The sequence below is a fragment of the Andrographis paniculata genome, unplaced genomic scaffold (assembly GCF_009805555.1).
Source record: "Andrographis paniculata isolate CXL003 unplaced genomic scaffold, ASM980555v1 Contig73END, whole genome shotgun sequence".
Lineage (NCBI taxonomy): Eukaryota > Viridiplantae > Streptophyta > Magnoliopsida > Lamiales > Acanthaceae > Andrographis > Andrographis paniculata.
Genome location: NW_026137610.1, coordinates 1,692,600 through 1,718,171, shown reverse-complemented (window position 1 = coordinate 1,718,171; position 25,572 = coordinate 1,692,600). Strand labels below are relative to the sequence as shown.

Sequence of the window (25,572 nt, the reverse complement as noted above, 5' to 3'; positions counted from 1 at the left end):
GTGGCTGTCACGTGAGCTCAAACAAATTTCTCAAGAATTAATAGTACTCTAATTAATAAAAAAAGATTTTACTAATAAATAACATAAAATTAATTAACCATAAATACTGGTTTCCTGAAATAGCGTTTTGCTCCGCCATTGACCATTGTCGATTGAAGAAGAGCAGGTGTTCCACCACTTTCGTCCTGAACATCCGCCACAATTCTTCTGCTCCACTGGTTCTCGCCCTATAACTCAACCTTGCAGCGCTGCGATTCGAAAATTGATTCAGAGTCGAAAATAATAGCGCACGAGTTTTATTCTCGTAGATGATATTCATCATTTGGAGGATTAAAAATCACTTGCGATATCCAGTTTTATTCCTCCAAATTGTACTGCAGTTTCGGAAAATAAACAGGATATACATATAGAATAATAAAGGAGGAAGGAAAGGAAAAACAGAATGGCAAACGCTACGTATGGTACGACGCAGAAATGTAAAGCCTGCGATAAAACTGTGTATTTTGCGGAGATGGTGTCCGCGGACGGAGTGGCGTATCACAATACATGCTTCAGATGCACCACTTGTAACGGTCGTCTCGCGGTACGTATGATTGATAGGATGTGTGCTTTTATTGTTCTAGATCGAATCATCGATATAAATTTCTCACATATATGTGTTGATTCCATGTATCGCATTACAGTTGAGCAATTATTGGAGTGTGGATGGGAAATTGTACTGCAAGCCTCACTTTGAGCAGCTCTACAAGGAAACTGGAAGCTTCTCCTCCAAAAAGTTGCAGACAAGTAATTCTGATTAATCTTCATCGCATTGTAAATTTCCGAACGATGCATCTATTTATGCGTATATCCTTCTCACCGATTTTATTTCCTTTTTTCATTTCGAATCAGCTGGAATGCAAGGGCAATTGGTAAATTACATTTGGTGCAAAATTCAATCAATTCAAAAGCCTCTCGTCCAACTTCAACGCTAACTTGCTGTTTTTGATCCGTAATTAATTGCAGACTAGGACTCCTAGCAAAATGTCCTCCTTTTTCTGTGGCACCCAGGACAAATGCCAGGTCTGCAACAAGACTGTTTATCCTCTGGAAAAGGTAGGTATTCTGACATACTTAATTTTGATTGGATTTCAAAATTCGGAAATAGAAGAAACAAGATCGGTGCGGTGCATGGTGTAGGTGACAATGGAGGGTGAATTCTACCACAAGTCATGTTTCAGGTGCGCCCACGGCGGCTGCCACCTAACGACTTCTTCCTACGCTGCCCTAGACGGCGTCCTCTACTGCAAGCCCCACTTTGCTCAGCTATTCAAGCAGAAGGGGAGCTATTCTCACCTCACTAAAACTATGAGTCTCAAAAGAAGCGTCTCTTCGCCGGAAATGGAGCCGCCGTCCGACGGCTCACCGATGCCGCCGGAGACTGATGAGGCGGCGGTGTCTCAGGAGATGTAGAAGAAATGTGTGTATGTACAGACTTTGGTTAAAGTTTTGATGATGATTTTATTTTATTATGGAATTAATTATTGTATAATTTAAATGAGCACTGTTGATTTCTACAGTCTACGCTTTGTAATACAATTATGCCAGCTGGTTGGCGGTTTGGAGTATTTCATTTATTTATTGGGATATTTTTGTAATTTCAGTAATAAAATTTTACTGTTTCTTGGTACATATATATTAAATTATTCCCTCCGTTTCACCCACGTACCGATTCTTTATACTATAGACACGGTATTTCAAGAGAGGTATAATTAATAGATAATAAAAAATATATTAATAAAAATAATTATTTTATAATATAAATAATTATAAATTAAAATTAAAATAATTAATTAATTTAATTAAACTTTAAAAAAATAAATTAAAAAATTTAAAATAGATTAAAAGTTATAATCATTTTAAAAAAAAAAATCACAAAATATCTTAAACTAATAGAAACGACAACGTGTATATTACGTGGGACCGTGTATTTCGTAAAAAGGCCCTCATTTTTATTATCTTTACAATTTTTTTCCCCAGTAATTAACTGAGGGCGGAGAATTCCACGCGCAGGCGGAGGTGAGAAATTATTCTACAGAAAGAACGCCAATGAGTTTGGAAGACTAAAAAGGCCTTTGATTATTCTTTTACACGCATTATGGATATAAGCGATCAATACTTATCATGCAGAGCGGCATCCGCCGGCGAGCGGCAGCGGTCGACGCCGCGGCGGAGTTCTGAACCAGAATTGCCATAACGGTCACCGGAAAATGCAGGCACAGTGTAAACCACGAGCAGTACGGAATCAAATGCAGCAGCGGATGAGGAGGAACCCTAGTTGCTCCAACATAGTCGATTTCAAATGAAGTCGGAAGAAATTTCAGGCTACCGGTTCCTCGATTTTGCTTATTTTGAACAAAAACATTAATTTTCCATTTATTTTGCCGAACGAATTCTTTAATGTAGTGTTTTCAGGTGATTGTGGTATAAATAGAATGGTGTCGATAGAAGTTATAATCGTTGTTTCATTTACATTGGTATAATTATTCCATGAATATACTATTTCAAAATAGAAACATTGAGCTTGTTTGTTTAGGAGCTCTGGTTTTAGCTCGTGAAACAGGAACAGATTAGCTTGGGATTTCATGCCGCTGTGCTTATATATACGATATCATTATGACTCAGCCTGTAACTGGCAAACATGTTTTTCGTTTTATATTTTAAATCATTTTTATGGCTGAATCTTTGATGGTATCTAGCTCTTAAGATTGGAAGAATCATTTGGTATTCGGCCACTTGACACACGGAATATAACTGAGTTATTCACATACTAAGATATTATGTTGTTATAAATTCTTGATGACTATATTTTTGTAGCTATTCGCAATTCAATTTATTGGCACACCTATGAAGGTTAGTACTTGCTAAATATGTTCGGATAAGATTAGCTGCATTACACTTACTTGTATTTTCTTGCTTAGCTGAACTGTGCGTATCGACATTTATTAGTTTCGTATAATTGATTGGTTAGATTCAGTTGGCAGTATATAAATTAAGCAGAGGACTTGCTGCGGTATAGATATATGTACAACTGCAAGTAATACCTTTCTCTAACTTCTTATTCGTTTAGTTTTTTACTTCCCTTCCACCTCTAACCACACCCCCCCGCCCTTTCTTCCATTTTAAATTATTGATCAATAATTAGATAAGCTTGCCAATTTCATTTGTACATGGTACTGCAACTTGCAATGGAATGCAGCATTGGGATTATCGAACACTTTATTTATTTATTTATGCTTTTCTAGAAACTCTTTAATTGTCGTTTTCTTCTTACATCAGTTGCGAACAAAATCTTAGTCACTAGGTTTCCCCAACCACCACAATAACTGTTTCTCGAAACTTTTATTTCGCATCTTTCTCAGTAAAATTTAAAACACCGACACACCTCATATGTAAGAGACATGCATATTGACACTTGGACATGCATGCATGCATGCATATGGTTCCCCACAGAGACACGCGGAAGTGTGTATATGGCGGTTGAAAAGCAGTCGCCGCTTATTTAATCTCAGTGAAATGTTCTCTTATTTTAGAGTGTTATTGATCTGTTGATTTGCTTTACTTTGTGAAATGCTGAATCTCCAAATGAACTTCTGAAGAGAAATTTTCATAGAATGGATCGTACACCAAACAAGCTCGCTTTTGTGGCTTATTTTCCTGCTTCACGAAGTGTTAATTCTCTCAATCAGGATGTTGCTGCAACCAAAGGGAATGAGTTTGAAGATTACTTTCTTAAAAAAGAGCTGTTGATGGCCATCTATGAAAAGGGGTTTGAAAAGCCTTCTCCTATCCAGGAAGAAAGTATTCCTATAGCTCTGACAGGAAGTGATATTATTGCCAGAGCTAAAAATGGTACTGGGAAAACTGCTGCGTTCTGCATTCCAGCACTAGAGAAAATTGATTCAGATGCCAATCTTATTCAAGGTACTTAATAATCTAGAAGAAACTTGAGAGAAGGATTGTGCAGCTATTGACCTAAGTTCATTCTGTTTTCATTTCAAGATATGTGTTTGGTTGGATGTGCCTCCATTGTTGCTGTGACATTGTCATTAAACCCATCCAAATTGATAATTTAGCTCTATGTCCTGCAACTTGTTTCTTTTTCTGCTTGTTTATGGTGCTTGTATGCATAAGCAAATTCTTATTTATAAGTCGATGACAGAAAAATGCTTTCCAAAATCACATCTTGTGTGTTAGTGCTATATTAACATCATTTCTCCTTTATTTTACATATTATATAGCATTTTTCCCCCTTCTTCTGGCAATGATATTCTCTTACCTTATGTATAAGTTTCTAATTGTTTATGCATCTTCTAATTTATGCAGTGCTTATCCTAGTCCCAACTAGAGAATTGGCCCTTCAAACATCCCTAGTCTGTAAAGAACTAGCGAAGCACCTGAAAATTCAGGTAATGGTTAGCACCGGAGGCACCAGTCTAAAGGATGATATAATGAGATTGTATCAACCTGTCCACCTACTGGTAGGAACCCCTGGAAGAATACTAGATCTTACCAGAAAAGGGATTTGCAATTTGAGGGGTGCTTCAATGGTTGTAATGGATGAGGTATGTAAAGTTGTATATATTCCTAGTGGTTTGCATAGTCCTTTCAATGTATAATGACACTGAAGATCTGCAACATTTAATCCTGCTTGGACCTATTAATTCAGGCTGACAAGCTATTATCTGTCGAGTTTCAACCTTTAGTGGAGCAACTGATCACCTATCTTCCTCCGAATCGACAAATTTTGATGTATTCGGCCACATTTCCCATTACTGTAAAAGATTTCAAAGATAGGCATTTGAGAAGGCCGTACATCATCAACCTCATGAATGAACTCACTCTAAAAGGTGTCACTCATTATTATGCTTTTGTTGAAGAAAAGCAGAAAGTTCACTGCCTGAACACACTCTTCTCAAAGGTTTGATATTTATGTCTCAGTGATGGATTCTTGTAACATTTGTTTCTCTTTTGTGAGAAGGCTCATATTAGTGATTTCTTTACAGCTGCAAATAAACCAGTCAATAATCTTCTGCAACTCTGTGAAACGAGTGGAGCTGCTGGCCAAGAAAATCACAGAACTGGGTTATTCTTGCTTTTATATTCATGCCAAGATGATGCAAGACCATCGTAACAGAGTGTTTCATGACTTTCGAAATGGTGCATGCAGGAATCTTGTTTGTACTGGTATGATTTTGGTTCTAAGCTGATATTGTTAAAATTCCTGTGCTAAGATATCACCTGTGTTATCTTGCAACCTTTGCAAGATAATATTGTTATTTGGTTCACTATCAGGTATCCCTCTGTCTGTCGTCCTCTGCTTTAATTTTCATCTGTGCACAATAACAAATTTTCATCAGCTACAATGCTGCTGTTCCTTCCTCAGATATTAAAAATCTTTGCATTGAATGTTTTCATTTATCAAACTGTGTTTGCATAGAGTATCTTCAGAAGAGGGATTGTTTTGTGCTAGTTACATATTGATATCCATCATTGCAATTATCGTCGCTAAAACATTATCAAGGGAGGCCCCATTGGAATTGTCATAAGTTCAGACAATTCAGTGCGACTGTGCCTCTCTTTAAATAAGGGGATATTTTGTTTCTCTTAATCTCATTCCAATAAATCAATTCATACATTATATTAGCTACATGAAATCAGATTCACACTGAAGCACCCTTTAACCCTTTATGGTTTTTTGTTTTTTAACTTGAATTGTCCATAATATCCCTTTTTTTTCATTTATGGTGCTTGCAGATCTATTTACGAGAGGAATAGACGTCCAAGCTGTCAATGTGGTTATAAATTTTGATTTTCCCAAACAGTCTGAAACTTATCTTCACAGGGTATGCGAAATTTATGTGGAAAGAATCAAGTTAGCCAGGGTTGAAATGTGCTTACTGCTCAATTGGTTGAAAAATAATTTAGTGACTTATTTGTGTTGGTTGTATCTGTTCAGGTGGGTCGCTCTGGAAGATTTGGACGGCTTGGATTGGCTGTGAATTTGGTTACCTGTGAAGACCATTTCAATCTGTATGTGCCAAAATTTCTCATCTATGAGTGCTTCCCAAGTTTCATCACATCATTGTCTGTATCACACAATTATCTATTTGGCCCAATCACAGGTACAAGGTCCAGAAGGAGCTCGACACAAAAATAAAACAGATTCCTCCTTCTATCGATGCAGCGCTGTACTGTGGTTGAGAACTGGCAAACGATTATGGCGATGAATGTGGTAGGTGGAAATTCAAGTTCGAGACCTGTTTCAGTATATTTTTATATGTATGAGATGTAAAAGACAATAATTGAAAATGATAAATTTGATCACAAACAGGCTCTCCGTGCTTCTGCAGCCTAATCAAGTTGGTGGAGGAAAGAAGGGACCTGATCTAGAGTGAGAACTGGAAGAGATGAGTTTCGGACTTGATCTGTACAATGCAGCTAAGCATGTTTATAGAGTGCTGCCTTTTATTGCCGTTGAGTTTGCGCTTTATGTAGTAGCTCTAGTGGGCATTTGTGCATAGCGTAATAATTTGAATGTGTGTGGCAATAAGTTTGCTCTTGAGCAAATTTCTCCCCTCCCTGGGAATGTTTTCTGTACAGGCCCTAACTCTCCCCCGAAGAGGATTGAGTTGAGTACTATAAATAATGGACCTTTTCAACTTCTTCTACTCATTGTTTTAGCTGCCTTTTGCTGCTGTGGTGCTTAAATTTGTTTTACCTTTTGAATTAGCTCAGTTAATAGTCTTCTGTGGCAATTTATTTATTGGAAAGAGCAACAGAGTCCCCACCACACACACAAGAAGGGAACAACAATGAAAATTTGATTCATTGTTTGTGATTGTGTGTGTGAAGATAAAGAACCCAAACACTGCATGTAGTTGATCAATAATTGTCATCTTTCTTCTAGTAGGGAACACTAAAATATATTTTGACGTGTAAAGTGCCTTAAATTGCATAATACATAACCTAATTTAATCCTTCATTGCCTGCGTGTCCAGGAAATATTTGCTCTATTGCTCTAATTTTCGGCAGAAGATTTGTCTTGTTTGATAATCTTCTTGATTGACTAAATACGGAAAAACAGATCTTGCCCTGATTCTTTTTATCTATTTTGATATTCCTTTTTAATGATACGATGCCAAGTAATGGTGTTGCTGATCAGCCTGCAGGACTTCCCTGTCTTGTCTTGCTAATGCGAGTCAAGACAATTAATTTACTCCCTAAAAGGCAATTAGCTTTCTTGATTTCCCCAGAGTCCAATAGCCCACGTGTCATTATTGGATTATGACACCTTTTGTACACTCTTTATGCATAATTAGTCATAAACAGTGTTCATTATGCATACATTCTGTATAATATAAAATCAGTTTGGTGTGGTTTATAGTAACTCTCTACTGTGTGTGTATGTGAGAGAGAGAGAGAGAGAGGGGGGAGGTATATTTCCTGTTTCTTTCTGTTCAGTTGTGTGGATTTGTTGGTCTTCTTCTTACTGCTATGAATCTTCTTTGTGGTTAGCCAATAGCCATTAATCTGTTTACACGTTTCCCTTGTCTAATCTTTTGATAGGAGGAAGTTTGACTGACAATGCATGTACATTTGAACTTTATGTTGTTGGATCTTGCTATCAATTATTAATTTATATTGCTTCATTTTCATTTTTTTTCACTTTCCAAGAAAAAAAATTATCCCTCTGTTTCATGCACATAACTTAAATTAGTTAGATATGTAATCAAAGTGAATCTTGGGTGGAATGGACAATTGCCTCCTATAGTAAAGGTTGTACTTTAAACGTATTTAATTTGAAGATATATTCTTATTGACCAAAATAACTCTTATCAATCTCAATCATGCTTTCTATTTTTATTCTTTTGGGCTTAAAGCACATGTAGTCGGGTACAATTGTGCCTTTTCCTTTTCTTTTTTTTTTTTGTCCGTAATACATGTACGTGTAGGACATTAACTGCATTGGGATTAGGGATAATCTATATTTGTACTAGATTTTTATTTTTATTATTATTATTATTTTTTAATGACTCGTACCTGCCATTCGAAAGTGCACACTGGGTAAACCTCCGGTCGAACATAATATTCTGCAAACTAAGTTCGTCAGACAAGTCACATTGGGCGAACCATGTAAAGCAGATTCAAACCCCGACGCCTCACGTCACCTGCCACATATGATTCGCCTAGTGTGACTTGTATGTCAAGCCTAGTTTGCCTGCCACACATGATTCGCCTAGTGTAACTTGTATGCCGGGCCTAGTTTGCAAGATATTAGATTCGATTGAGGATTTGTCCGGTGTGCATTTTCGGATAGCAGCCGCGGACTCTTACATTATAATAATAATAATAAAAAAAAGAGGTTATATATAAGGTGAAATTGTTTTGAAAAAAATATGTCAGAATTTGGTGTTCAATATGAACACAAACCTCAACGTGCATAACGTTATGTACCCTCCTCTCATTCTCCATTTCATGTCATATGCCCTGCCCTCTACACTACTTCTCAGTGTGGACTAAGCTAGGCCTTTCAAAACAAACTTGAGCCAACAATATTACATACATCCACCCTTACCATTTCTTTTATTAAATCATTGTACCATCAAACCTAAAAGACTCACACCTGTTGATCGTAAAGTAAAATTTCAGTTCTAAACTGATTTGAATATGTAGTACCAAATAATGCTACTCATATCCCCCAATTTAATCATTACTTTTCTGCACTATTTCCATGTTTATCCCATACTTCACCAGTGACCAAAAATCACACCCACTGTCGGCCCTTTCAACAGTACCCATTTTACACAAAACGACAAAAACCAGTACATCACCAAATTCATTAACAATAACCACATAAGCTTAATAATGGTGTGGCTGTCTGATCCTCCCATTGTTATAAATAATCCCAAATCCTCACTCCTACAACATATGCTAGCATTAATATAAATTTATTCGTAAACAATGCTTCCCTTCTTCCTAAGATCCTTATCAAGAAGAAGAACAACAGTCCATCATCATCATCATCAACAACAAGAAGAAGACCCAGAAATCAAGAAAGTGGACGATAATGATGATAATAATTCATCATGGAGCAAAAAGGATAACAATATTTGTCTTACAGTGTGGAGAAAGTCTCTGGTTTTCAACTGCAGCGGGTTCACAGTGATCGGACCCGACGGCAGTTTAGCTTACCGGGTGGATAATTACAGCCCTCGCCCCCATCACCTCCTCCTCATGGATGGCCTCGGAAACCCCATTTTCACCATCTGTCGTCCCAAGGTGGTTTACCAGCCAGCCATTAATATTATTTATTAATTTAACTATTTAATTTTTAATTACTAATTATTAAAATTGTACGTGTTGCAGTCGAAGCTGATGAAGGTGAGCAGCGACTGGGCTGTGTACGAAGGAGAAGTAGCGTGCAGCAGAAGGCAAAGGCAATTATTACCTGTTCTGTGTGCGAGGAAAAATATGATGAGGAGAGGAGGGAATGTGGCGGCGGCGGCGGCGGCGGCTTACGTTGATGACGACAAGGGATGCTGCAGATACGTCGTGGAAGGTTCCTACTCTCGTCGCTCCTGCAAGATTCTGGATGCTTCCAGAAGGGCTGTTGTCGGAGAGATCAAGAAGAAGAATAAGAAGAACACGAACCATGGTGCTTCTGCTGCTGAATCTTTTGGTTTGGAGGTGTTTGAGCTGGTTGTAACCCAAGATTTCGACTCCAAATTCGCCATGGCTGTTGTGCTCTTGCTCGATCAGATGTAGAAGAAATAGTAATCTCGTTAATTAGCTAATTTATTAATTAATAATCTACACAGTTTTACTCAAATATGTCGGCTATTGTCATTTGCATAGTTCAGGGATATCCCATCCAAAAATATGTTCATTGACTGTTACAATGTTCAAAGAGAAAGTGACGCATAAGTAGTGATTTTTTTTTTTTTTTTTTATTATTATAACACTGGAATCAGCAACAGCTACTACTCAAATAGCTTGCAGGTAAAACATAAGTCGTGGTGTCTTTTATCTATATATATTGAAAGAAAAAGAAATAGAAAACAAATATATATATATATATTATCTTTGTTTCTAATTTTTCCTTTTTTTTTTTTTTTTTTTTTTTTTTTTTTTTTTTTAAGGTAGAAGAAAGTGGAAGAAATGAGCCAAGATTGTCTCACATGAAAAACATATAAAACATTACTTCTACATATATTGATTTGCATAGAAAGAAAATTGAGATTGGTTTGGGCATTGATTGAATTGGGCTTAGTCTAGTTGGGCTGGGCTTAATTATATTAAACATAAAAATTAAGAATATATAATTTTTTTTGTCCTCGTTTTAACAAGATAAAAGGAAAAATTTCTAACATCTTTTTTAACCTGAGCTTCAAAAAATAAGTTAAAATTTTTTTAGATACTTTACCCCGGCATGCTAATAAACTTACCGTGTTTTGAATATGTAAAATTGATTTTTAGTATAATATAAAAAAATAAAAAATAAGTGTTTGATTTGATTTTTTGAAAAAAAAAAAAAAAAAAAATAGTGGATTGAAAATCCAATCCTCCGAACAAACACACCCTTAATTGTGCCCGAACTTATAAAGGTCGAGTCGTGTCTGGCATTTTTAAAATTAATATTTAAATTTTAATATATATATTAATTTTTAAAATAAAATTTTAAACTAATTTTTTGGTTCCTAATTTTATTATTCATATTTCACTATTTTTATTTTTTTATATTATTATTATTATTATTAACTTTTAATAATATTTGTAATTGATTTTTAATAATAATTCATTCGGAATAGTATAACTGGAAGTGCTGAAGCAAAAACGCGATTTATGGGAATAACTAAAAGCGCGAGACGGCGGATCAGATGCATTCGTGAATGGGGTTGGGCGTTTGAAGCACAGTTGGTCTCGGGGCGATCCTTGAACTTGAACCCCCGTAAATTCTTTCAGATCATTGCGGGTGGCCGATGAAGTGTAAATCGTTGGCTTGCATATGGTCGGGCTCGCCACCGGCACACCGAGTTACAGCCGTCACCGTGATCCCCGACCCGCCGTCTCTTTACACGGGCGGATTCGATGGCTCCATCATCTGGTGGAACTTTAGTTCTTCTCTCGAAAGCCCGGTAATGGAATGCAGATTTTATACTGGAAAGTTCTTTTTTTTTAAAAAAAAAAAACTTCTATGGCCATTTCATCCTAAATGAGCATATGAATGTGATTAATTGTAGTGCTATTGGCTTAATTTGCCTCGTGTTCTGGTCATGGTGAATTAGTGATGCGTGATTGGGCTGAAGTTTACGCCTTTTTTTTTTTTTTTTCGATGAAACATTTTGATACGTATGATTGAACTATGATACGAGAGTGTTACTACTTATATGCACATGATTTGAATGGAGGCTTCAAACGTGGAGTGGAAAATTTTTAATTCGGATGCCGAAGCAGAAAAGCTGTCAGATGAAATAATGACTGATTTAGCTTAACTACTTCTGGTTCAGCTCTTTGAATTTGTTGGACAATGATGGAAGACGGAGTTTCCAGGATATTCGCACTTTCATATGACTCACATATGCAATCAAAGTGTTATGATTGTATGTATATATATATATGTGTGTGTGTGTTATGAATTCACTGACTTGTCCTAATTTTTTCACTGAAAATTAAGTTCAAAGTCTGATTAATCTTGCATAATCTACAACAATGAGGTGAAAAATATCAAACCAAATCTTGTAAAGAATGTCTCACACAACTTTCTAAAAATCTTGATAGATTAAAATTCCTATTCTAGAAAGCATAAGTGATGTTGAAAGTTCAACTCTAGATAGCTCCAAGTTCACTTTGGGCGTCACCTGATCAAATAGTATCTAGAACCATCCACATAAGGGAATTTGATTCAGATTGTGTATTTTGCTAGACTAACATAAGCTCGCTTTTGCATTTCAATCCATGCTACGTACGTCTACCTCACTTCTCTGATAAAATACACATTCAGCATTTCGCATATATACCAATATCATAGAGCCACTTAAATGAGGAGATTGGAATATTACCAAGAAATATATACACCAATATCATAGAGCCACTTAATTCAAATGGTATCATTTTCTGAATGGTTTACTTCTAACCACACACCCCCCCCCCCCCCATCTTTCTGCTATATATATCATATTTGTTCTATGCATGTTTATATTTCATATTTACTTTTATTTTTATATTTTATTTCTAATAGTTGCATTATACAGTAAGTGGCTATATTGATCTAATGGTAAATATTTTTGTTCTAATTTCCTATGTTTATAGTGTTAACTTTGTTGTTGGTGGTGGCAGTAGCATTGTTTTTACATATTTAATCATCCTTATTGACCAGGAAATGAAACCAGTTGCTTTGTTGTGCGGTCATGCTGCTCCAATAGCTGATCTAGGGACTTGCTTTCCAGTTGAAGCATCTGAAAATGTAAGATTGGTTAGTTCAAATAATGGGATATCGTATCCTAATTCAAGTTCCCATGGTGCATTAATAAGCACATGCATGGATGGTGTAGTGTGCATTTGGAGCAGACCCAGTGGACATTGTAGGCGTAGAAGGAAAATTCCCCCTTGGGCTGGAAGTCCATTCATGATTAGGCCATTGCTCAAAAACAGGAGATACGTATGCATTGCGTGTAGTTTCACCCAAGAAACACAGTTACTTAAGATGGTGGAAGGTGATGAGTCTTCAGCAGACAGAGACTTGCAGAATTCAAATTCTTCAAAGTATACAGTTCTAATAATGGACTCTTCTACCCTGACAATAGTCCAAACAGTTTTTCATGGGAATGCACCTATTGGACCTTTGAAATCTATGGCTGTAGTTTTACCTTCACAAGACATGGAGAAGCAATCAGTAATGATGATCGACTCATTTGGTAAGGTACTCCATTTACCTATCATGGACTCTGACCAGAAGCGGCAAAATGTACCTGCTGCCCCAAAGGATTGTTCAATTTCAGAAGTGACGGACTGGGCTGATGATTCCGTAGAGAGGGTATCCCTTGTAGCCTTTGCAAAGTGCGGGCATGTTCTGGCTCTTGTGCATAGTTCACTTTGCACATTCAGGCAAGTAAGTGATGGAACTGTTTTTGGCAAGATTTCTTTTTTGGATAGTCAACTATGTTCTGAAGACGAGTCATATGTAATAGGTGGTGTATTTGTAGAAGGTGATTGTAGCATCTCTAGTAATGATTTTGTGGAAGACTTTGTGGCATGGAATACCAGAGGTGCAGCTGTTGTATACAGGATATCGTATTCAGGCAAAGAATTCAAGTTTAATCCGGTGTCTATAATCCCTCCTGTATTGCATCCTGCTGATACAAAACTGTCCCTTTCCTTCATACCTTTAGGTAGGTATGTATTTCGAATAGAGTCAGTTTGCTTTGATATCAATGAACAGAAGTTTTGGAGACCTCATGTTAGCATTTGGCATTTGAAGCCCAGTGATAACAATCATGGAAAGTTTCCAATTGAGTTTGAAATGTTTGCAGAAGGTAATCTTTTAGATGATTGGCCAGTGAAATCCTCTATGGTGACAGCTTATTCCGAAAACCATGAATTTTCCAAAGATGGATCTATTGTAACTGAAGAGGTGAGCACATTGCAAGATGGTGTGCTTCCTGGCAAAACAGATGGTGCGCACTTACGTGATGGTCAATGTGTTACTCACCAAGGAGGCCAACTTGTATCTTCCTCAATGGTTATATCTGAAAACTATCTAGCACCTTATGCTGTTGTTTATGGCTTCTTCAGTGGTGATATTGAAATTGTTAGGTTTCACATGTTCTTCACAGCCCTGGATCCACTTAGTGAAAGTCTGGCTGAGGATGCAGATTCACAAGTACAAAAGCAGCGTCTCTCAGGTCACAAAGGAGCAGTACTATGTTTAGCTTCCCATGAAATGGTGAGCAAGTCTGGAAGGTGTAGTTCAAATCATGTTTTGCTCTCAGGTAGCAAGGATTGCACCGTTCGCGTGTGGGATCTTGACTCTGGAAATCCCATTATAGTGCTGCACCAGCATGTGGCTCCAGTATGTCAAATAATTCTTCCTCCGCGTAGGAGTGAATACCCATGGAATGATTGCTTTCTAACTGTTGGGGAAGACTGTTGTGTTACTCTTGCTTCACTTCATACTTTGAGGGTGGAAAGATTATTTCCTGGCCACCTCTACTTTCCTGCCAATGTCCTATGGGATGGTATAAGAAGCTATATGGCATGTTTATGTCCAAACCGTTCAGGAAAAGCTGATTCACTTGATATTTTATACATTTGGGATGTAAAGACGGGTGCTCGAGAGCGAGTTCTTCGTGGAGCTGCGGCACATTCCATGTTTGATCATTTCCTTAAAACCATCAATGAAAGTATGGTATCTGAAAATTTGATAACTGGGAATACTTCTGCATCATCTTTGGTTTTTCCAGTGATTGAGCCAACCAAGTTTTCACAAGTTAGTTCAGAAGTTTCTGGGAGGGGGGTCTCTTCCCAAAAATTGGCAGATAGTAAACTTGAATCAGATGCACCTGAATCATCAAGTGCTGTGAAAGGAGCTGGTGCAAAATCTGGTTTGCTCGCATCCATGATCTTCTGCAGCGAAAAGCGTCCAATTAAAAGCTCCTCCCCTTTTGCTGGAGTTTCGACTTTGTGTTTTGACCTCACTTCCTTAATGTCACTTTGTTCCATGGATGAATCATTTGAAGAAACTAATCACGTTGAAGGGAAAAGGGATGAAAAGAAAGATGAAACGGGTGCTGGATCTAGCACACCTAAAGATGATGCTCATCACAGGGCAAATGCTTCTTTGAAGGAAATGGTGGTGAAGATCCCCAGCCCTCGTACTGTGAATGGAAAAAGTTCTGTTTCAAATGAGTCCTCTGCTGTTACATTAGATAACCCGGCATGTCTTCGCTCACTTGAAGTCTGCCTTCTTCAGTTCTCTTTGTCATTTCTGCACCTGTGGAATGTTGATGATGAGCTTGATAACTTGCTAATATCTGAAATGAAGCTCCAACGCCCTGATACTTTTATTGTTGCTTCTGGTATATTAGGGGACAGGGGTTCAATGACGCTAACATTTCCAGGTTCTAATTCAACACTTGAGGTACTTTAAATGATGTATCGAATTTGCATGTGTGTCATTGACTTATTCTGTATCTGACTACATTATCATCCTAATATTTCAGCTCTGGAGATCTTCACCTGAGTATTCTGCCTTGAGATCATTAACTATGGTGTCCCTTGCCCAGCATCTGACTAGCTTATATCATTCCTGTTCCTCAGCTAGTGGGTATGACAAATTATTTTCAAAATTACTGAAGATTTTTCAAGTATATAACTGTTGACATTTTACTTTTACTTTTTACTTCTTGTTTGTGAAGATCTTCTACATTACATTTGTTCCAATGCATGCTATGGATCTTTGCTTTGTTCTCTGATAAAGTTGCAAAACGTGTGGTGCCTAAGAATAAAGTGCAAATAAAATTCCATGTAAAATTATGTTAAGAGTACTTGGTTTGATAATGCTATTGAAGCATTAGAAGACAAATATTATAATTGGGCTTCTACTAACAAAATCCACATGCGTTTTAGCTGGTAAATTTGAAGTTCATTAATTCTAAATTGATTTTTGCAGTGCCCTAGCAGCATTTTATACGCGGAAATTTGCAGAGAAAATTACAGATATCAAACCTCCGCTCCTGCAGGTAAAATGCTGATAATTGAATCAGTGAATTTTTGCTTGGTGTTATATTAGCTTGATAACTTAGAAACTGCCTCTTAATTTTTTGTATTCATACTTTCTAAAAGAAAATTCTTTGTATTCATGGTAAAAGTTGTTTGTTCCGTATTTGTTAGGAGCTGACTAAATTACAGATTGTGGTGCTCATCCCAATAGGCAATGATAAGTAATTGATAAATTTAAATATCCGTGATTGTTTACTCTCAGGGCTTGTTTACTTTGACATATATGACATATTAATTAGCTTATATCTAAATCAAAGTAAACATACCCTAAGTGTACAATGGCAGAAATTTTTGGATGCTTGCTTATTTGATAGTAGTTATTTTTAGTTTTGATTTCCAGCTATTAGAGTTCCTATGTTTAGCTATTCACTACTTGCACGGTTGTACCACACCACCTGGTTTGTGAAATTGTTCCGGATGATTGTAGATGCTACTGATTTGTTTGGCAGAAGCCCTTCTCTTTTTATAGGACAGATTTTAATGATTTCTCCACTTGGACTAGTCTCCATTCAGCCATACCTCTGTTTTATATGTTGTCAGTATGCCAGCACAAATAGGACATGAACAAATCATTTGGGGGCATAATTCATATCATGATTAAATTTATTCTCTGTTCTACAGCTCTTGGTAAGCTTTTGGCAAAATGAGATTGAACATGTGAAAATGGCTGCTCGTTCTCTATTTCATTGTGCTGCTTCAAGGGCTATTCCATTTCCTCTGTGTTGTCCGCACGCCAATTGTCGCGTAAAATTTCATGTTAATCCTTCCGTCACATCAGAAAAAGAACATGACAATATGATGTCATGTGCATTACCGAAAGAAAAAGTTGAAATTGGAGGGGACATTGTTGAGGAAGAGCTTGAAATAACATCATGGTTGGAATCCTATGAAGTACAAGATTGGATTTCTTGTGTCGGGGGGACAACTCAAGATGCAATGACTTCTCAAATAATAGTTGCTGCTGCATTGGCTGTCTGGTATGCTAGCCTCGTCAAACCAAGGGTTTCTGAGGTAGTGGTTCATCAACTAGTAAAATTGGTTATGGCTATGAATGAGAAATACAGTGCAGCGGCAGCAGAGATTTTAGCCGAAGGCATGGAGAGTACATGGAAGGTACACATTGGCTCTGAAATACCACATCTCATAGGGGAGATATTCTTCCAAGTAGAGTGTGTCAGTGGTCCAGCAGCTAAACCCAATTCTCCAAAGCCTGCTCCATCTCTAAACATTCGGGAGACTTTAGTTGGAATTCTTCTTCCTAGTTTAGCTATGGTTGACATACCTGGATTTCTTCATGTTATAGAAAGCCAAATCTGGTCTACAGCATCTGATTCGCCTGTCCATGTGGCGTCCCTCATGACTTTGATCAGGGTTGTCCGTGGTTCTCCAAGAAACTTGGCTCCATACCTGGATAAGGTGTGTACAAAACAGACGAAGTTCAAATTTCTATATGTTAAATGAATCTCTAATAATTTTAAATGTTGTGTTCATTATTCTTGTGCTAAGGAGAAAATTGCTTATTTGTATAGATAACATTTTATTTTATTTAAGATATATCTTTTTTCTCTTTCATTATCCTATTTGAGAAGTAGCATAGAAACACCGCACTTTTTTTTTTTTTTTTTTTTCAAATTTCCACGTGTACCATGTTTTCTTTGAGATAAGATAGGTTTATTTTTATCCAGTTTCATAAATTATCGCTGCCCACATCTTACTAGATTTTGAAAATTTTATCTGAATTTCTAGCTTCTTTAAAGAAAGGACTTTGAAATACAATACAGAAATAGCAATGTTGTAATGGTCTAGTGAATCACTGGGTTATATTATCCTAACATCTAGACAGGTTTGCAGGTGGTTGTTTTTATATTACAGACAATGGATCCTGGTAACTCAGTCATGCGTAGAAATTGTCTCAAAAGTTCTATGACAGCATTGAAAGAAGTAATACGTGTGTTTCCTATGGTGGCCCTAAATAGTGCATCGTCACGATTGGCAGTTGGGGATGCTATTGGAGAATTTACCAGTGCTAGCATTCGGATTTATGACATGCAAAGGTAGCGTTATAAAGTTCATTATTATGGAATTGCAGTTGTGTGCAAACCAAGTTTATCACCTGGTCTTTATTTTTTACAAGAAAAATGAGTTAGCTATCTGCTATGATCAAATGTGTGCTACAGTCAAATCTTTATACTCTCCCTGTTAGTTTTTAGTTTTTACCTGTAGAGAATTCCATGGTAGAATATGAGTGCTACAGTGGTGCTATTACACATTAAATTGTCCATGAGACGAAGCAAATCTCAGATACTTACGTCAAGATAATGTGAATACAGTTGGAGGATCTATCCACTGTAATAATGGAAGTATTGTATCTAGCTAAAGAAGATAAAGGTCTTTTCTAGAGTAGTTTTCATTTTTTCGCTCCACTTTCAATACAGCATGAGCAAGATAAAGATCTTGGATGCCAGTGGACCTCCTGGACTTCCAACTGTTCTTGGAAGAACCTTGGAAATGGAAGTTACGACTGCAATATCTGCTCTGAGCTTCTCACCGGACGGAGAGGTAACATCTGACCTTGCTTAATCTGCCTTTAGCATTATAATATATGGGCGAAAAATAAAGAAATTGCTTGAAGATAGGTTACTTACATTGTCACAGTTACTCTGAGTTCTGAGTCCATTCGTGTTATAATTTTAAAGTGGAGCCATCTCATTTTGCCTCTATGTTTTTTTAAACTTCTACTGCAGGGATTAGTAGCTTTTTCAGAGAATGGTTTGATGATTAGATGGTGGTCACTGGAATCAATGTGGTGGGAGAAACTCAGTCGTAATCTTGCTCCTGTTCAATGCACAAAGCTGATATTTATTCCTCCATGGGAAGGGTTTTCGCCTAACTCTGCCTCGTCCAGCGTCATGGCAAGTATTTTGCGCGATGATGGACAAATCAACTCCCCGGTAACATTTTCTTAGCTAAGCATGCTTAGTACATAACTACGACAAAAATGCAAACAATACAAGCTATATGATATTGAAGAATTATTCATATAAGCAATCCAAAATTTTAAATTCTGCAACATGACCTTCTCAATAAAAGCCAACATGTTCTCCATCAGCTTAATTTATCTTAGACATAACTTACTGCCTAATTTTGCTCGAGCGTAATTGCGCAACAGAATTCTTCTATGAATAATGCATTTATGCTTGTGTGTTGCAGAAGAGTAGCAGAGCTTCGGGTGAAGTGGACCGGCTGAAACTCCTAGTTCACAATCTTGATCTGTCTTACAGGCTCGAATGGGTTGGGAATAGACAAGTTATGCTCTTGCAACATTCCCGCGAGATAGGAACTTTCCAGCTTTGAGCATCCACCGAGAACTCCAGTTCTTTGGGCCGACAATATTCTGAAGTCCGGCCAATATACAGATACGTACGTATTTTGTTGGAGCCATAGTTTGAAGTTGTGGTAAAATGAATCAGAAGATTTATTAGCTTTTCTTTACTATTCAATCTCGATGTTTCAGTAAAAATATACTATTTTCTCTTATAAAATATTTCATTCAACTGTTATTTGTATTTTTTTTCAGGTATGCAGATTTGCTTGACCTCCATTTTCCTCCATTACAGCTGGTAAGAAAAGCTTTGACAAAATTCGTCAGGACACAAAAAATCAGCATTTTTATGCTCTATTAATCACTGATTTAGGGGTTTCTTGTCTTTATTGTCCTGATTTATTTAATTAATTTTGGGCTGTCTTCAGGTTTGCATTCAGACAGTCGGAAATATAGCAGGAGCTTTTCTTCCCCATTCAGATTGGCTCCCAGGTCAAATTCATTGTGAAAAGTTTGACTTCTGAAAGTCAAACATATACACTCATACATACTTTTAGTAAATTAATTAAGGAGCTGGCAGTTGAAATTAGTTTCCAATATTTCATAATTTGTATTAATAGTGATTATTAGAATTACGAGACGTTTGTTTTGACAATTTTTCTGGTCAAACTTCCACATTTTCTTGATTATAATTTCCATTTTCTTTCTCTGTTTTCCATTCCCAAAAGGAATTGCTTTTTCTTTATAAAGTTTTTTTAGCAGAATAATTAACCCATTTTACTGTGATCTTCAAAAATTTCATATTATACAGATGTATAGATATGCATGCATTTAGGTGTATAACTGTTAGGCCATTGCGGCTACAACCACCTTGCTTAAATAATAATAATAATATAAAAAAAAAATATTGCAAATTGTGTACCATTTTGACCGAATTGAATTTTCCTATTTGAATAATTATACATATATTATATATTAATCGAATAATTTAAATATTACTAAAGCGTCACGCAAGCGTGCACATTATTTAATTAATTAGGCATGCATGTATGTATGCATGTAGGACTTTTTATTTTTTTTGAACTTTCAATATTCTCAAGGTGATGCAAAAATAAGGACATAAATATATACGAGGTTGTTTTTTCATTTTTTTTTTCTTTCTATAAAATAAACATACAATGATCTTATCATATTATTGTTACAACATGTGTTATATATCATAGGACGTGTGACTGTTTTGATTAAATGTCCTAATTTGATCAAATCGTGACATGTATAATGTATTTCTGCAGCTTCCAAATATTATTGAAGTTTGATGTCAAGTAAAAAAGGCAACAAGTTATTAATTATTACTTTACATGAATGGCACATCAAATAAAAATTAAAAAGTAAGAACAAGGATTTGGTTATTATTACCTTGTTCATGATATTATATACTAATTGTACTGCAATTCTTACTAACTTGATATTGATATTAATTTTCACCATTGATTCCTTTACAAAAGCTGTGTGTGTCTGTCCTGAATTCGGTACAATGTATAATGTCTAACAACTACAAGATCTTAGAGGAAATTGGTGAGCAGCAGACGAATTGGGAGCGTGACATTCTTGATGATCAAGATTTGGAGAAGACGAAGAAGAAGAAGACAGATCCGACATAATAATAAAGTCATTAAACTCTTCCAAACCTGAAAAGAAATCCTCGTCCAATCCGAATTCAAACTGATCTTCTTCTTCTAACAATAATTCTGCAGGCATCACCATCTTTACTGCATCCTTTTTCTGATCCATAAATTCATGATCATCTTCTTCCTCCTCTTTAGTTCTTGATGATATTGGATGAACCAGCAGCTTAGTTGTAGTGATAGTGGTGTTGCTGTTTGGGGATTTCTTCTTCTTATTATTATTTTGTTTGAGGAGGAGAGAAGACGACGACGACGAGGATGATGGCTTGTTAGAATTATTATTATTATTATTATTTGGGAATTTCTGGCGGACAGTTCCGGCGAGGGAGTTCCGGCGAGTGGGCTGAGTGTGGCTGTGGTCGCCGGTGTAGGTGAGGATGAACATTCCGGGATCTGTGCAGCTTTGCTCCACCTGCTTTCTTGCCAGGCACCCTTTTGAGCTGCTGCATCTGTAATACGATCGAGGATAGGGCGACCCTTTTATGGGCTTTTGTCCGTACTTCCGCCATGCCCACATGTCCGAGCTCAGCCCCTCTGCAGACACCTGAATCACCACTCTCTTCTGCTGATTCTTCCTGTACATAAAAATTCATTCGTTAATATTTTACCAAATTAAACCATTAATTAATTAAATAAATGATTTGACAGACTGACCTTCTCTTGTATTTTGGTGAATAGGGAGCTCTAATCGGCGATTGCTGCAGAACAGGTGGCCCCGGCGGTTGGTTGTGGTGATCTCCGGCGGCGGCGGCGGAGGAGACATTATGGTCTTGGAAGTGGAGGACGGTCCGAACCGGGAGGTGAACCGCCCGGTCGGAACAATTGCTGCTCAGAAACGGCTTGTAAAGCTCTTCTAATTCGTCCACTATATTATTATTATTATTATTATGAAAGCCTCCATCGCATACACGACCTTCATGCTGATCATCAAGAAGAAGATGACGATGATGATGAAACGAATCGTGGCCGTCCATCTCCACATCAACGATCCTCGTGAAGTCTCCGCTCGACCCCCTCACTATAGCCTGCAAACTCCAATCTTCCACCATCTCTGCAGCACCAGCCATTATCGATATATATATATATATATATATAATTAGAGGTAGAAAAAATATATATCTAAAGAAGAAAAACTTGATTAATTAGGAGCGGTTTTGACTCAGACTGAATTGGCAAATGAAAGAGTTATGAAAGAGTGACGAATCGATGGGATGTTCTTATATATATATATATAAAGAGCCCTTACAATTTCTGGATTGGGGGTTGACTTTACGCTAATGTCAAAGGGGGGTGGGGGTGGGGCATCCCATCCCATCCCATCCCACCCCAGCCCATATGGGAAAAGTCTATAGACACGCTTTTAAACTAATTGTTAAATAAATAAAATAAATCGCGTTTTAGAGCTCTCGTCGTTGACCACGATATATGTATATGGAGTATATTATATACGTACGATCTGATCGACACAAACTTGGACTGATCAAGACTGGCCGGAGCAAATAGCTAGCTGTCAGACAGATTTTAATTATTTTTATTTTTTATTACACAAGCAGAGATGTGCTTCTGTCACCTTCACGTATGCATTACAGATGCATTCTTACAACTAGTACTAATTCTTGTTATAATAATAATAATACTAATATATTTTTACTTAATAAAAATATTGTATATATATATATATTATTTTTTTTTTATTGTATCCCATGCTTACAAAAATTTAGGGTATCATACATACTTTAAATCAATACTATTTTATATAGTGAGTTATTTTAAATTAATCTACTCCTTTAACAATATATGTATATATAAAATGATTGTACGAACACTAACTCAGTATATATCTCGTTTTAAAATTTAATTTTGTTTTAATAGTAATTGAATGTGATATCTGCAAATAAAAATAATATATTTTTCAATAAATAATATATATTGTATGACGAGTATACACAACAAATAAATACATGAACAAAAAAGTTATTCAATTTAGGAAATCACAACATATCTCATATACAAATTAAGCTAATGATAAAAACAACATAAGCCATATTACCAACATTTCGAAATTAAGCAATCCACGTGGCCAATAAAAAATAAAATAAAATAAAATCCCACTTACATAAAATGAAATTTTCATGTGAGATGTTAATAATCAGTGTGTAGTTACGCAATTTTTATAAATTAAACACGTTATTATCAGTCTTATTAGCTTATTAAATTTGCCCCATTCTCGAAGACATCTCAAATATATTTGTTTACACATGTGTATGTATATGTACGTATACATTTGCAATTTGATATATATATATATATTCATTTGACTGGGCACGAGTTTTAATAATTTTTTACTTAAAAAAAATTGAAAATATTTTTCAATAACAACCAAAAAGAAAAATGATACTCCATCCGTCCAGCTACAAAGTATATATATTTTTATTTTGGGACATCCAATTACAAAGTAACCATTTAATTAAATACCCTTTTTTTTTTTATACAAATACTCTTACTTTACATCACATAATTACTTTTATACCAAAAAGAAAGGGCAAAAATGTCATTACACTACTTTTACCTACCCACTATAATTAAAATACTACTCTCTCCGTCCAGCTAGAAAATATACATGTTTCTATTTTGGGACGTCAAATTACAAAGTAAACATTTCATTAAATACCTTATTTTTTTCCACAAATACCCCTATTTTACATCACATCATTACTTTTACACCAAAAAGCAAGGGCAAAAATGTCATTACACTACTTTTAACTACCCACTATATATAAAATACTATTATTTCTTAAACACCTCGTCAAAAGTAATTGTATACTTTTTTTTATGGACGGAGGGAGTATTATTTCTTAAATTTTTCGCACCAAAAGTAAATGTATACTTTATCCATGGACGAAGGGAGTATAACTTTAAATATTTTTGAATGACGGATGGAGTAATTATAAACATAGCTTTAAATATACTGATATATATATATAATATTTAAAATATACCTAAGCTATATCTATATTTGGCATAATTTTGACGATTCCTCCCTCTCCCCATTAAAGTGCTAAAACCTCATTTCATAAATATATCTTATCCTATTGGCTAAATAAAATATCTTGATTTGATTTATTTAAAATGAATCTCCCATTTGGGTATTACATAACAAAATGTTGCATTTTCTTAGGGGTCCATGTTTGTATTTCAAATTTTTTATTTTTTTTTTACTAAAGATTTTATATTAAAATTTAATATATATTTTTAATATAAAAGGATAGTGGGTAGTGTGCAAGTTGGTTATATTATGAATGTGTCCATACATACATATGTTGTATACCACTAGTAGTATGGTGCGAGGGGCTCCCTACTAACCTACATACCTACCTAGTCATCCTACTCTCCTAATGATATAGGTCCCTTGAAAAAAATGCATATCCTAGAAAAAAATATCTAAATTGATGTATATATATTAATTATAGTAGTATTATAAAATGTGGTGCAAGTTGGGAATAGAATAAAGGAATAATTAAAGAAATAAATAATAAGAGCCACGTGTAGTGTAGCGTAGTGTAGGATTTGTAGCAGAATAGACTTTTTACTCTTTATTATTCTGTATGGGATGGGATGGACCATTCTCAGTTTTCCATGCCTAAGGCCATCTTCAACCGGGCAATCTAGTTATAACTCTAAACATGCAGGTGCTACAATAATTCTATCTTAACTTCCAATTTTATTTTTTATTCCAAAAGTAATATTCTTCTTCAGATATTCCATCTTATATATTACTCCCTCCGTCCAGTTAAAAAGTATACATATTTCTATTTTGGGACGTCCAATTACAAAGTAATCATTTCATTAAATACCCTATTTTTTCCACAAATACCCCTATTTTACATCACATCATTACTTTTATACCAAAAAAATAAGGGCAAAAATGTCATTTTACTATTTTTACCTACCCACGCCAAAAATAATTGTATACTTTTAGCTTGGACGGAGGGAGTATTTTAATCCACTTTTTATATCTATAATTAATATTTTCTTTTTAAAAAATTAAAAAAAATAAATAAATTAATCAATATATAAATTTAATTAAAAAAAAAGAAAACACAACACCATAAAAATGGCGTTGCTACGGTACAACCCAAAAATGGTGTTGCACTGTAGCAAACACCATTTTTGGTGTAAAAAATAGCGCTCGGTTGGAGGCTAAGAACTCCATTTATGGGGTTGCAACGTCAAAATTGCAGTCCCGTTAGAGATGGCCGAATAATTTACTTTGTTGCACTACTTATGTAACATACTCCCTCCATTTAGTTTAAATGTATATTTTTATATATTCATGAAATTTATATATATATATTGATGTCTTTAAATCTAGTTTGCTGAGTTTTCACGGAATTTTGAGTTCGTATTAGGTTGAGCTCGTCTGATGTATTATTTTGATTTATTTAAAGAGATTTAGCCAACACAGAATCATGTAAATTTGTATCTTCTTTACTTATTTTGTTTGTTATTCTATTATTAACTTTAATCAATCGCAACAATATTCATTAAATTTAATAAATAATGATAGTATATAATGTATAAAAAGTAGTTGTATTTATTTAAAAAACAAAAACAAACTTAATTTTACAACTTATATTTTATCGTCCCGTTGTAACGTATATGTATATATTATGTCATTTTTGTTGTCGACAACTGACAAGTATATATTTCTTGTTTCTTTTTTTAAATAAATTTAACCATATTTAC

General features: G+C 35.6%; 5 protein-coding genes across 9 annotated transcripts; 4 read left to right on the top strand and 1 right to left on the bottom strand.

The window, feature by feature from the left end:
* Window positions 1-156: 156 nt before the first annotated feature.
* On the top strand, window positions 157-1,452 carry LOC127265430 (LIM domain-containing protein PLIM2c-like). Its single transcript, XM_051295211.1, has 5 exons — window positions 157-583; window positions 684-786; window positions 892-911; window positions 1,006-1,095; window positions 1,180-1,452. The coding sequence occupies exons 1-5, from the start codon at window positions 443-445 to the stop codon at window positions 1,450-1,452; spliced, it is 627 nt and encodes a 208-aa protein (XP_051151168.1). The 5' UTR covers window positions 157-442.
* Window positions 1,453-2,020: 568 nt separating this feature from the next.
* Window positions 2,021-6,725, top strand: LOC127265530 (DEAD-box ATP-dependent RNA helicase 6-like). Of its 3 annotated transcripts, XM_051295352.1 has the most exons (9): window positions 2,021-2,058; window positions 2,170-3,963; window positions 4,366-4,604; window positions 4,709-4,960; window positions 5,046-5,226; window positions 5,797-5,885; window positions 5,999-6,072; window positions 6,165-6,274; window positions 6,374-6,723. In XM_051295352.1, exons 2-8 carry the CDS (start codon window positions 3,654-3,656, stop codon window positions 6,241-6,243), a joined length of 1,224 nt encoding a protein of 407 aa, XP_051151309.1. In that variant the 5' UTR covers window positions 2,021-2,058; window positions 2,170-3,653; the 3' UTR covers window positions 6,244-6,274; window positions 6,374-6,723. The 3 variants fall into 3 exon arrangements, with proteins under 3 accessions (XP_051151309.1, XP_051151310.1, XP_051151308.1); XM_051295353.1 differs by lacking the exon at window positions 2,021-2,058 and having other exon boundaries at window positions 2,065-3,963; window positions 6,393-6,725; XM_051295351.1 differs by lacking the exon at window positions 2,021-2,058 and having other exon boundaries at window positions 2,065-3,963.
* A 2,012-nt stretch (window positions 6,726-8,737) lies between these two features.
* On the top strand, window positions 8,738-10,048 carry LOC127265528 (protein LURP-one-related 8-like). The gene is made up of 2 exons (XM_051295350.1): window positions 8,738-9,321; window positions 9,409-10,048. Exons 1-2 carry the CDS (start codon window positions 9,004-9,006, stop codon window positions 9,805-9,807), a joined length of 717 nt encoding a protein of 238 aa, XP_051151307.1. The 5' UTR covers window positions 8,738-9,003; the 3' UTR covers window positions 9,808-10,048.
* Window positions 10,049-10,906: 858 nt separating this feature from the next.
* On the top strand, window positions 10,907-19,848 carry LOC127265582 (uncharacterized). Of its 3 annotated transcripts, XM_051295441.1 has the most exons (12): window positions 11,149-11,177; window positions 12,419-12,505; window positions 12,594-15,178; window positions 15,261-15,364; window positions 15,710-15,779; window positions 16,441-17,235; window positions 17,671-17,873; window positions 18,255-18,378; window positions 18,564-18,770; window positions 19,030-19,239; window positions 19,397-19,439; window positions 19,570-19,848. In XM_051295441.1, the coding sequence occupies exons 3-10, from the start codon at window positions 12,668-12,670 to the stop codon at window positions 19,171-19,173; spliced, it is 4,158 nt and encodes a 1,385-aa protein (XP_051151398.1). In that variant the 5' UTR covers window positions 11,149-11,177; window positions 12,419-12,505; window positions 12,594-12,667; the 3' UTR covers window positions 19,174-19,239; window positions 19,397-19,439; window positions 19,570-19,848. The 3 variants fall into 3 exon arrangements, with proteins under 3 accessions (XP_051151397.1, XP_051151399.1, XP_051151398.1); XM_051295440.1 differs by having other exon boundaries at window positions 10,907-11,177; window positions 12,419-15,178; XM_051295442.1 differs by lacking the exons at window positions 18,564-18,770; window positions 19,030-19,239; window positions 19,397-19,439; window positions 19,570-19,848 and having other exon boundaries at window positions 10,907-11,177; window positions 12,419-15,178; window positions 17,663-17,873.
* A 601-nt stretch (window positions 19,849-20,449) lies between these two features.
* LOC127265655 (WRKY transcription factor 22-like) lies at window positions 20,450-22,032 on the bottom strand. The gene is made up of 2 exons (XM_051295568.1): window positions 21,481-22,032; window positions 20,450-21,401 (listed from the first exon to the last, which is right to left on the bottom strand). The coding sequence occupies exons 1-2, from the start codon at window positions 21,891-21,893 to the stop codon at window positions 20,687-20,689; spliced, it is 1,128 nt and encodes a 375-aa protein (XP_051151525.1). The 5' UTR covers window positions 21,894-22,032; the 3' UTR covers window positions 20,450-20,686.
* Between the last annotated feature and the right edge of the window lie 3,540 nt (window positions 22,033-25,572).

What these genes read in the sequence shown, in the direction of transcription:
- LOC127265528 (XM_051295350.1), top strand. Translation starts at nt 9,004, where the DNA reads ATGCTTCCCTTCTTCCTAAGATCCTTATCAAGAAGAAGAACAACAGTC. An exon ending in TCACCATCTGTCGTCCCAAG is followed by an intron (nt 9,322 to 9,408) that starts GTGGTTTACCAG and finishes TACGTGTTGCAG; the next exon opens with TCGAAGCTGATGAAGGTGAG.
- LOC127265655 (XM_051295568.1), bottom strand. Translation starts at nt 21,893, where the DNA reads ATGGCTGGTGCTGCAGAGATGGTGGAAGATTGGAGTTTGCAGGCTATA. An exon ending in TCACCAAAATACAAGAGAAG is followed by an intron (nt 21,402 to 21,480) that starts GTCAGTCTGTCA and finishes TTTTATGTACAG; the next exon opens with GAAGAATCAGCAGAAGAGAG.
- LOC127265430 (XM_051295211.1), top strand. Translation starts at nt 443, where the DNA reads ATGGCAAACGCTACGTATGGTACGACGCAGAAATGTAAAGCCTGCGAT. An exon ending in CTCCAAAAAGTTGCAGACAA is followed by an intron (nt 787 to 891) that starts GTAATTCTGATT and finishes ATTTCGAATCAG; the next exon opens with CTGGAATGCAAGGGCAATTG. An exon ending in CTGTTTATCCTCTGGAAAAG is followed by an intron (nt 1,096 to 1,179) that starts GTAGGTATTCTG and finishes TGCATGGTGTAG; the next exon opens with GTGACAATGGAGGGTGAATT.
- LOC127265530 (XM_051295353.1), top strand. Translation starts at nt 3,654, where the DNA reads ATGGATCGTACACCAAACAAGCTCGCTTTTGTGGCTTATTTTCCTGCT. An exon ending in CAATGGTTGTAATGGATGAG is followed by an intron (nt 4,605 to 4,708) that starts GTATGTAAAGTT and finishes CTATTAATTCAG; the next exon opens with GCTGACAAGCTATTATCTGT. An exon ending in CTGAAACTTATCTTCACAGG is followed by an intron (nt 5,886 to 5,998) that starts GTATGCGAAATT and finishes GTATCTGTTCAG; the next exon opens with GTGGGTCGCTCTGGAAGATT.
- LOC127265582 (XM_051295440.1), top strand. Translation starts at nt 11,022, where the DNA reads ATGAAGTGTAAATCGTTGGCTTGCATATGGTCGGGCTCGCCACCGGCA. An exon ending in GTTCTTCTCTCGAAAGCCCG is followed by an intron (nt 11,178 to 12,418) that starts GTAATGGAATGC and finishes CTTATTGACCAG; the next exon opens with GAAATGAAACCAGTTGCTTT. An exon ending in GTTCTAATTCAACACTTGAG is followed by an intron (nt 15,179 to 15,260) that starts GTACTTTAAATG and finishes CTAATATTTCAG; the next exon opens with CTCTGGAGATCTTCACCTGA.